Here is an 11,977-nt window from a genome sequence, read left to right as displayed (position 1 = left end):
AAAATATCATTAATATTTTAATCTGTTGCAGTTAGAATTATAGGAGATTATGTATATATTATGAAACATAGAAGATCTTTTCTGTTAGTGCTTGTATTACTCAGAGAGCAAGTTTCACATTTCATAGAATTCCTCAAGCCCTTTTCTTCTTCTTCTCTTCTCCTTGTTGATCTCTCTCCCTTCTTCGCCCTCTAAATTTATACCACAACATAATCTTCCTATATATTTCTTAGGGTTCTTTAGATTTAAGCCCTTGCAACTCTTAAACTCTAGACAAAAACCCACATATATTATAACTTCTAAATAAAACCCAAATTTTGCAAGTGACCTTTTACCACAGTGGTGGAAAGGAGCTAAGCTATTGCATGATGGCGTGGGTTCAAACCCCGTCAGTGGCTAATCTAACAAAATTTGACAGAAAAAAAAAAACCCAATTTTTAAATATGATGTCATGTTTGATAAAAGATGTCCATGAATTTGTGTATATTTACAAAATTATGCCACCAAATCTCCTATACGTTTCTTTTAGACATTTAATTTGTTTAATATATTTTTAATTTTGTGTGAATTCCTCCAATCCAAAACCTAATTAGATCAAATATATATGGACATATATTCTACATTTATGTATACTAATACCATAAAAAGAAGTAGGTAAATTAATTTTGTTACAAATTTAAAAAGTAAGCACATTAATTTTCATGCAATTATAGAGTAGGTAAATTATTTTCATAAAATTAAACAATAGATATTGTTTTCAAAAAATTAATTTTCATAGTAGGCAAACTATTTTCATGTAATTATATACTAGGTAAATTATTTTCATAAAATTAAACAATAGATATTGTTTTCAAAAAATTAATTTTCATAGTAGGTAAATTATTTTCATGTAATTATACTATAGGTGATTATTTTCATAAAATTAAACCATAGATATTTTTTTTCATAAAATTAAACCATAGATATTTTTTTCATAAAATTAATTTTCATAGTAGGTAAATTATTTTCATAAAATTAAACAATAGATATTGTTGAAAATAAACACTACATTAGGTATATTCAAATTGAAATTTATTGTCGAAATTAAAAAAATTTCCAAGTTAATTCCTCCATCTAGAACTATATTTCATGGCTACAAGACCTTGCCAAATTCAATGCACGTGATCAATTAAAACAAAATTAAAAAAAACTTTTTATACTGGCTTAGATGGGGTATATTAGGGATCCAAAAAATATAAAAACGGACACACAAACTTAATTTGGTAAGTTGCTTAGTTGGATCCTAATCATTGGGTTTTATTCGGATAAATATTATATGATGGGCTATAGGTCAGAAAAAATGAGTTTGAAGGGGGAAAGTTAAATTTTCAATATTTCTTATTTTGTTATTAACCTCAACAATATCCCTCAAAAACTAGCTTCCCACAAAATAATCATCTTATATATTTCAAACTCTTTACTTTTTAATAAAAAAATATTGCATGACCCAATTTGCTAACTTGAAGAAAGTAGCAACTGACCTTGCAAATATACAAGGTCAATTGGTAATTAATTCTTCAATTTACTAATTTTGTTGCTACCTCCGTTGGAGATGCGTTTCTCCTACACAACATTGCAAATCTAACTTTACTACCCAATTGCTACCTCCACTCAAGATGCCTCAACTACCTCTGTACCTCTTTATGATAGTGGTTATAATACACGTCAAACTCTAATTTATTTGTAAGAAGAAATGACTCTTTACATGTAATAAGCAAACTATTTTTATATTTAATTTAATGAAAGCTAGCCCACGATCAAATTCAGATAAGGTACCGCGGTCCAGAAGATGCATTGCAAGTACCCTTGCCTTTGGATCTCATTAGTTCTTCCCTGTAAGTTCCTAATTTCCCCATGTCACATAAATGGCTCATAAGTCATTAACATATACAATTACGCTTCATATATATGAATATCAGAATATGAATACGTTCGAGTGTAGTATACTAAAAAATATTCCGCTCTGCTGTAAGCCACCCTAGCAAAAGCCTTGCCAACATGCTCGATGCTCCGGTTCTAAGAATTCCCACGTTGCCTCTTTGGAGACATATCCAGTTTCACTTGCATCAAATATTTGATAAACAATGATAAATGAATATATTTACGCACTGCAATACGCTTCATATGGTTAGCAGTTTATATATGAAAAAATAGTATATATAATATACGTATACAATGGAAACTTGATCTATAGATGATGATCATGTGTGATTATTCGATCTAATTAAAACAAATTTTACACAACTCTTTCTGTACCACCATGTATCGTACGGTACATATGATCATCACATTAATTGTTGAGTGCACCATAACAATGGAGTAACATTTAAGTTAGCCAACTGTCGGTCCAAAATACAAATCTCAATTCCATCTATATATAGGGTCCAATTCTGATATTACAGTTTCATCCTTCCATCAAGCTCTTATGGCGCCTAAGATTGTTGTTATTTTGGTGTTTTTGATATCCTTGTTTGAATCATCGTCAAATTACTATGCAGTGGGTGCATCGTATAATGTGGCTAGGTACGGTGCAAGAGGAGATGGGAGAACAGACTCAACCAAAGCATTTCTTAGGGCATGGTCATTGGCATGCTCGTCGACAGCTAGGGGCGGAGCCACCTTGTACGTTCCTCGAGGCAGTTTCTTGATAAAGCCGGTAGTGTTTAGTGGCCCATGCAGAAGCAGCAGAGTTGTGTTTCAGATGGATGCGGCGGCTAGTCTAGTTGCCCCAACTAATTATTGGGAACTTGGAAACACTGGAACTTGGATTTTGTTCATAAGGGTCACAGGGCTCCTTGTGTACGGAGGGACCGTTGATGCTAGGGCAAATTCATATTGGCAATGCAGGAGATCCGGCAAGAGTTGCACAGCAGGATCAAGGGTACGTACATATATCTAATCATGTATATATATTCAAATTAATATTTAAATACTTAATTAATTATATGGACGTTGCATGCATGCAGTCAGTGGCGTTGTATTGGTGTAATAATGCGGTGGTGCGCGGGTTAAGAATGATGAACAGCCAGATAATGCATATGGCAATCGACAACTGCAAGAATGTGGCAGTGAGAAACGTATATATAAGAGCCCCAAGTGGAAGCCCAAATACGGATGGCATCCACATAGAAGCTTCGACGGGGGTCACCATCACTGCCTCTTCTATTATGACTGGAGACGACTGCATATCAATCGGCGAAGGCGCCAAGAATTTGTGGATTGAACGCATTGCCTGTGGCCCTGGCCATGGAATAAGGTACACATGACAGTCACACGCCTACGTATCAATATATATTGTTATAATTCATACTCAGAAGCCCCCGGGCTTAGTCCCATATATTAAACTTTTTAGTAACAAGTGTCGAAATATGAGTGGCTGGGATAAAACAGAGGTTTATGGTCCAGCTTAGCAGATCAGTTTAGAGATTGTTAGTGTTTGTTAGTCTGTGTCTTGAGAGCTAAGCAAGGTGATTAGTTGTATATATATTGCTAGCTCTCACCCTGTTGTATATTAGTCAATTATTCATACAATTACAAAGCAACTATTATCTTCCTTTTCTCTTTTTTCTACATTTTTCAAATATTTTAATGTAAATAAAATTTGTCATGAAACTATTCATGGGCTTTCACTTATAAAAAAAAAAACCCCCCAAATGAATTTCGTCATCGATCCATGAGTACCGTCAATGTTTAAAATATGACGGTAACAAATTCCGTCTTATATATTCACAGCATTGGGAGTCTTGGTGCATCTGCAAATGAAGATGGAGTTCAAAATGTGACGGTAACAAATTCGGTCTTCACTAAAACCCAAAACGGCGTGCGGATCAAAACATGGGCAAGAGCTAGCAATAGTTTTGTAACAAACATTTCTTTTCGGAACCTTATCATGAAAAACGTCGGCAACCCCATCATGATTGATCAAAAGTACTGCCCTAGTAATCAAGGCTGTCCTCGTCAGGTAACCAATCATATTTACTTCTGCTAGATTGCACTAATCAATGTTTTCCTAATTATTTGGTTAGTCGCCAAGGTTTATTTTTTAATTAATTTGTACTCTACGTACGAATGTACAGAATTCTGGTGTGAAGATTAGTAGAGTTACGTACACGAATATAAGGGGAACATCTACGGCGCCAATAGCCATGAATTTCTTTTGCAGCCCTAGTAATCCCTGCTGGGGGCTGAAAGTACGAGACATAAGGCTTACTTATTTCAAGACAGCAGCCAAGTCTTACTGTGCCAATGCAGGTGGGAGCAGTAGCGGAGTGGTCATACCAAGGAGTTGTTTCTGAATTCTCAAATCATAAACACACAATAATTAATAATATTCATGACCTTTCTCTTTCCCTTGTCGATCTATATATGATTCCCAAAAACTACTGTTTAACTATTGTTTATTTTTATATTTCAATAAAAAAAGAGGTTTGTGTATATGTAGACTCCAAGACTCCAAGTCTCCAAGTCTTCAAGTCTTGCAAGTTGCATTTTGCATAATTAATATATAAATCGTTCATTTCCCTTTCCTCAATTCAGTTCAGTTATTCTTATAATATTATCCAGTATATCTTTCAGCATAAGTTACAATCGGCGGTTAAGCTACTAGTATTTAGTTATTATTCAACGTCCTTAACATGCACTTAATAAAACATGCATGAACTTGATGATGATAATTGAGTAGTGTAGATATATAAAAATAAAGTCGTGCATCGTAATTTTTCTTGGCTCCCCAACTTAATGCAACCGTTTCAAATGGTTGCTTACAACTCAAAGCTTCTTAACTTGTCCTTCAGAGATCAATTAATTAAAATGATCTTTATAACTTAGTTTGATTAATTTGAAGAATAAGTTTGCCTATCTCTACTTTTCGGATTACAAGATAGATAGCTATATTTGGACCTTTCTTTAGTTAGGAAAGAAAATCTACTGTATAAAGTTAGGAGTTCAACTCTCCCCGTTATCAAATTGCAATACACACGGCTTAGAATTTTAATATTTGGACTGCATTTACTGATTAGACTTACGTCACTTACGACTATCTATCAAATACATGTAGATCCCACGTACACAATTAGAGTCTATTTCCGTTAGAGCTAGAGAATTTACAAGTAATCAATAAATTTGTTGAAATGGCATTATTCGGCTTAGAATGTCATATAGGAGACACTAATTAATTCTCGATAAGCAATGTTCTAAATGGGTCTATGTGCTAGTCGAGCGGCAGACAGAGAGTTAGCGCCTAGGTGTTTAGGCCGAGCTGAGCCTAGTATTAACAGCTCTAAGATTCTCACAAGAACAAAGTAAACAAGCAAACGAAGAAGAAGAAATAAGAAGGAATCATGCTTCAATTTCTCTAAGATTCAATAGTTCATACATATTAAGTTCGTTAATATGAAGAGTCTAATGGTTATATATAGTAACCAATGACTTCCTACAATTACTAGGGTACCCCTTAACTACCTTATTCAATTACAATATTACCCTTTTAACCAACTCAATTCTTAACTACTTTTGTAACTAACCACACTCATATTTGCTTGCCAAGTGTCATTGGTTAATACTCCCCCCTCAAATGTGGCTGGAGCACTCCCAAGCGACGTTTGACAAAAGATTATCATGATCCAGAAGCACTTGTGCCTTGATTGTGATCCATTGAGTCTTCTGCTCTTGAACAAATCTGCATTGTACCTTGGTTTTGTTGTATTATTGACTTGATACCTTCCAGATTGAGATTGTGACAATGTTTGACAAAGATTGGACTGTGCAACCCCTTTGTAAACACATCTTCACTTGTTCTTCAATTGGTATATAATGGACTGTAAGATCACCTCCTTGCACTTTCTCTCAAACAAAGTGGAAATCTGTGTCCAAGTGTTTAATCTTGGAATGGAAGACTGGATTGGAACATAAGGCTAGGGCAGAAAGGTTATCACAATGAAGGCGAGGAGGCATTGATACAAACTGATTCACATCTCTTAGTAATGACTGGATCCAATATACATCAGCTGCACAATGAGCTAAAGCTTTGTATTCAGCTTATGTTGAACTCCTTGAAACAGTAGCTTGCTTCTTTGATTGCCAAGAGATTGGATTTGACCCAAGATACACAACAAACCTAGTAATTGATCTTCTAGTATTAATATTAGCTGCCTAGTCTGAATCAGAATAAGCTGTAATACTGAACTCATCTGCCTTAGTATACTTCAACCCACATTGTATAGTTCCATGTAAATATCTCATAATTCTCTTCACTAAATGCATATGTAAATCTATTGGATGATTCATATATTGGCAAATGACATTGACCGCGTGAGCAATATCTAGGCGTGTGAATGTTAAATACTGAAGTGCACCCACAAGACTCCTAAAGTGAGTAGGATCATATAAAAGAGTACCTTCAGCAACAAGTAACTGAGAATAGGGCTTCGATGGGGTTGATGTAGGTTTGCAAGTTTCCATCCCTGCTTTCTTTAACAATTCTTTGACATATTTTGACTGTGTAATCAGTAAAGAACCATCCAAATCATATTGAATTTGCAAACCCAGAAAATATGTCAACCTGCCCATATCATTTAAATCAAATACTTCAGCAAGATCAGTGATAACAGATTGAATCTTTTGTGTGCATGAACCAGTGAGAATGATGTCATCTACATATAGAAGAAGTAGAATAACATCCCCATCATCAATATTCACAAACAAGCTGGAATCTGATAATGCAGTTTTGAAACCAAGTGCAGGTAAAAAATTTGTAAATTTCGAATTCCAGGCCCTTAGTGCCTGTTTGAGTCCATACAATGATTTAACTAACTTGCACACATGATTTGGATATGCAGAGTCCACAAATCCCTGTGGTTGCTTCATATAAACCTCATCCTCAAGCTCACCATGAAGAAAGGCATTATTTATATCCAATTGTCGTAAGTCCCAACTAAATTGAGCTCCCAAAGCAAGAATTATTCTCACTGTAGTGTGCCTAACCATTGGACTAAATGTCTCAGTGTAATCCACTCCCTCATTTTGACTAAACCCTTATGCGACCAATCTTGCTTTATATCTGGATATTGTGCCATCTGAGTTCTTTTTTATTTTGTAGACCCATTTACTTCCAATTACCTCTCGATTTGATGGAATAGGTACTAATCGCCATGTCCCTTGAGCTTTTAAGGCATCAAACTCTTCCTACATAGCATTCTGCCACTGTTTTACTTTTGATGTAGCTGTGAAATGTTTTGGTTCTTCAACATCCCCAATATCAGCAAGAAAAGAGAATCCACAATAATCATTAGCTCCCTCCAAAGACTGTTCAAGTTGTAGTAAATATAACTTAGGCAAACATACAAGAAAGGAAGAATAATCTTGTCTTGTTACTGCATGATGAGAAGCTCCAGAATATGAAGTGTCACTAAATAAGCTACTCCTTGAGGGCTGCATTGGAAATACTATATTCTCAGCATGATGTGGATTAGTCATAGTGTGCTGAACTACATACTCCATTGACATAGAGACTGGAATAAGCATTGGGACTGCTTTTGAAGACATAACTTCATATTGCTCCACTGTTAGAGATCTTGATACTTTTGTAGAGGGAAACATGGTCTCATCAAAGATAATATGTCTTGAGACTATATACTTTCTAGTTTTTGGATTATAAAAAAATCGCCCCTTTGTATCCCATGGAATAACCTAAGAAAATACACATTTCAGATCTTCATTGCAGTTTATTACCATTGTATGACCTCAACCAAGGGTACACTGCACAACCAAACACTTTCAAGGACTTTAGATCTGGGTGTTTTGAGTATAATTTGTAGTAAGGAGACTCCATTAAGAGAGACTTACATGGCATTATGTTTATAAGAAACACATAATGTGCACATGCATAATACCAAAAGTCAATTGGTAAATTAGCAGTGACAAGTAAAGTGATTGATGTCTCTACTATATGCCTATGTTTCCTTTCATCAAACCATTCTGTTGTGGGGTATAAGGGCATGATATCATCTGTTCCATTCCCTTAGTAGCAAGAAATGTCTTAAATGCGTGACTAGTATACTCTCCCCCTCCATCAAATTGCACCCATTTAATAGAAACTCCAAACTGATTAAGTATGAAATTATATAATCTAACAAACACAGCAATGGTATCTAATTTGTTGCACATTGGAAATATCCAAATGTATCTCGTGTATTCATCAACAAAGGTTACATAATATTTATGTCCTTCTAAGGACTTTACAGGAGATGATCCCCAAATGTCTGTGTGAACCTTCTCAAAAGATAAAGTATATATCTCAGTCCTAGAAGGAAATGGAATTCTTGACATTTTACCCTTGATACAATGAGTACACATACTATGTTTATCATATACATCTACTGATATACCAAAATTTTTTAACATAACAACTATTACTTCATTTGTGGGATGACCCATTCTTTGATGCCAGAGATTTGACTTTACCATCTGTCCAAGAAAACCTAAGGAATTCTAAATTGCATATTGCTTTCCCTTTGAACTCTTGACAACAAGAATTTGAAACAGTTGCCTCGGCTTACTCTTTCCTTGATACAGAATTTCCCTTGTCTTCTTGTCCTGCACAAAAAACTCACTCTCATCACATATGAACCAGCTATGATTATCAGCACATAGTTGTTGTACAGATAATAAACTCCTTGAAATATTTGGAACATGCAGCACATTATTTAAAACAAGTTCACTAGAATTAGTTTTTAGAGTTGTAGAACCAATATTAGCATTCGATAAACATGTGCCATTGCCAATAGTTATTGTTTCAGAACCTTCAAATGGTGTTACTTGAGAGTTGACATCAGCAGTAATATGATGAGAAGCTCCAGAATCAAGTATCTAAGCATCGTGAAGAATGAACTTTGTTGATTGTTAGGCAGCCATAGCATTAAAAAATGGTGGTAGTTGTTGACCTTGATAGACATAATTGCCTCGGTGATAGCACTCCAAAGCAGAATAGCCTATTTTCCCACAGATTTGACACTCAACCACAAACCCGGGAGATGTTGCGGTTGTATTCCTTCTAAAACAATTCACTGCAGTATGACCCATTTTATTGCATATCTGACACTCAATTACCACATTGGATTTAGTATCAGTATTCCAAAATCATGTATTAGAACCATTCTGTCTTGTACCATAAGACCCTACAGAGTTGAAAGAATTTCCTTTTTAGCCACCATTAGACCTAAAATTATTGTTACCCTTGTAAGTAGAACCATTATACGATTTATTCCCAAACTAAGGTCTTGGACCAGTATTATTGCCCATAAATCCAAATCCATAAGATGGTGGATAAAATGATGAAGTATCATGAGGAAATGGTTGTGGAAATGGTTGTGGAAGTGGCTGTGGAAATGGTTGTGGAATTGGTTGTGGAAATGGCTATGGATAGGGCTAATGAATAGGAATGAATGATTGTGCAACACCATTATAAGATGACTGAGTGATAATGCCTCCAGTAGTTGATGGGATATGATTGTGCCCTGCAGGATTAGATGTTGATCCAAAAGAAACAGATGATCCAACAGCAGAAAAATTCAAACCATTGACATATAATGATGTCATGTTATGAGATAACATATTGATCTCACCCTCAATCTCTTTTTCAGCCCCTAGTAACTGTGCCATGAACTCTTTTAAAGTAATGGATGACTCTCTAGCCAATATTACTGTTTTGATAACTGAATATTCTTTGGGAAGTCCAGCTAAACCAACAATTATAATGTCATTATCAGAAACCACTTCACCAGCAACAGTTAATTGCTCTCTAATATTCTTCAACTTCAACAGATATTTATCATTAATATCAATACCCTTTTGAATTGTATGTAATTCAATTTTAAGATGATTCACTCTTGACTTAGAAACAGATGCATATCTGTCCACAAGGTTACTCCATGCTTCAAGTGTAGTTCTGCATCCCAACACATACTCCATAGTCTCATCTGTTAGAGTTGCTAGTAACAAACTCAACAGAGCCATATTCGTAGATTCCCATTCAATGTATGCTTCTGTAATTTCAAATGTTACTCATGTTGCTTCATTAACCACATACTTTGGTGGACATGCTTTTGTCCCATTAAAGTATCCAAACAACTTATATCCTTTAAGAACCTACTGAAATTGAAACGCCCATTTAGCAAAATTATCATCCCTCAATTTTATAGTTAACATTCCTAGTAAATTTTCAATCCTGAATGATGAAGAAGCCATTGTTGTAAACTCCAAAGATACTGAAATTTTGATTCCACAAGTCACCAAGAAAGAATGACACTTTCTTTGATAGTAAAACAAATCTGATAGAACAAGAGATTGATACTCATGTGCACTAATACCCTCAACTTAAACCAAGAATTCAACACTTTCTTTAATGCAGGAGATTGATACTCTTTTGACACTAAGAAAGACTAACACTTTCTTTGATAGTAAAACAAATATGATATAACAAGAGATTGATACTCTTGTGCACTTTGCAGAATATACACTTACTTAACCAAGAAGGAATGACACTTTCTTGGGATGAATATACATCATATCACTAGACTTCAAGATTACAACTATCACAAAAAAACCCTAGATTTTGCAGAAATCGAAAGCATCACAGAAATTGCACTACCCAGAACACAGTAAACCATCTCAGCAGTATTATAGACATATGCATGAATTCAAAGAACAAAATCACCTGATTTGCACCAGAAATTGAACCAAAACCAAATCTTTAAGCCTCTGCAATCGACAATTCATCAAGAAACTGATGAGCAAACTAGTTGACGATGACAATTGGCCTTGGAATTCATCAAACAAAAAGAAATTCTCACTGACGCAAATCAACAAACAGCTAGAATGCACAAACCTTTACTTTGTTGAAACACCATAATTCGAGCACCAAGAAACTCCACCAAGACCAACAAATCATCCACAAGAACCAAGAAACTACAAATCATGCGGCAGAAGAGCGAAAACAAAAAATTCTTGAGCAACTATAAACCATGTGGCGGAAGAACGAAAAAAAAATACCAAGGATCAACCTCTGGCGATGATACCATATTAACAGCTCTAAGATTCTCACAAGAACAAAGTAAACAGGCAAACGAAGAAGAAGAAATAAGAAGGAATCGTGCTTCAATTTCTCTAAGATTCAACAGTTCATATAGATTAAATTCGTTAATATGAAGAGCCTAATGGTTATATATAGTAACCAATGACTTCCTACAATTACAAGGGTACCCCTTAACTACCTTATTCAATTACAATATTACCCTTTTAACCAACTCAATTCTTAACTACTTTTGTAACTAATCACACTCATATTTGCTTGCCAAGTGTCATTGGTTAATACCTAGGAATGTCTACTTGTCCTTTAGAATAAAAAAAATGTATTGGGATACATAAATTGTACAATATGGAACATATTCAAAACATGGGGAACAAGCATATAATGAATGTTTCTCCAAGTATCCAACAAGTCTCTAACAAATTATTGAAAATAAAATGCAAAATGGAAGTTATCTTATTTTTGGTCTAATTGAGAGACACAACCTAGGCGGGTCTAAACGGGCGCCTAGGCATCTTTAGATGCCCTTTCTTATTTTTTTTAACACCTATGAATTATTATAGGGATGGTGGTCAGTTGCCAAGTTAAAAATATGTTGTACATTAATTCACCCCTTTACTATTGAATATTTCGTTAGAGTTCATATATACATATACAAGTAGGGTAAATTGCCAAAATGGTCTCTGAAATTTGCATAACTCATCACTTCGGTCCCTGAGATTCCAAATCGATAAAAGTGGTCCCTGAGATTGTCCACCATCCATCATTTTGGTCATTCCGTTAAAAACTCCGTTAAGTGTCCCGGAGCTCATGGCCGGAAGTTTGGGCAATTTTCAAAACTTCGTAACTCAATCG

General features: G+C 35.0%; 1 protein-coding gene across 1 annotated transcript; it reads left to right on the top strand.

The window, feature by feature from the left end:
- Positions 1-2,464: 2,464 nt before the first annotated feature.
- On the top strand, positions 2,465-4,545 carry LOC126605232 (polygalacturonase). Its single transcript, XM_050272605.1, has 4 exons — positions 2,465-2,920; positions 3,006-3,295; positions 3,772-4,000; positions 4,116-4,545. The coding sequence occupies exons 1-4, from the start codon at positions 2,465-2,467 to the stop codon at positions 4,332-4,334; spliced, it is 1,194 nt and encodes a 397-aa protein (XP_050128562.1). The 3' UTR covers positions 4,335-4,545.
- The last annotated feature ends 7,432 nt before the right edge of the window (positions 4,546-11,977 follow it).

Source organism: Malus sylvestris, chromosome 15, assembly GCF_916048215.2.
Source record: "Malus sylvestris chromosome 15, drMalSylv7.2, whole genome shotgun sequence".
Taxonomy (NCBI): Eukaryota; Viridiplantae; Streptophyta; class Magnoliopsida; order Rosales; family Rosaceae; genus Malus; species Malus sylvestris.
This window is presented reverse-complemented; position numbering and strand designations above follow the sequence as displayed.

What these genes read in the sequence shown, in the direction of transcription:
- LOC126605232 (XM_050272605.1), top strand. Translation starts at nt 2,465, where the DNA reads ATGGCGCCTAAGATTGTTGTTATTTTGGTGTTTTTGATATCCTTGTTT. An exon ending in GGCCCTGGCCATGGAATAAG is followed by an intron (nt 3,296 to 3,771) that starts GTACACATGACA and finishes ATATATTCACAG; the next exon opens with CATTGGGAGTCTTGGTGCAT. An exon ending in ATCAAGGCTGTCCTCGTCAG is followed by an intron (nt 4,001 to 4,115) that starts GTAACCAATCAT and finishes ACGAATGTACAG; the next exon opens with AATTCTGGTGTGAAGATTAG.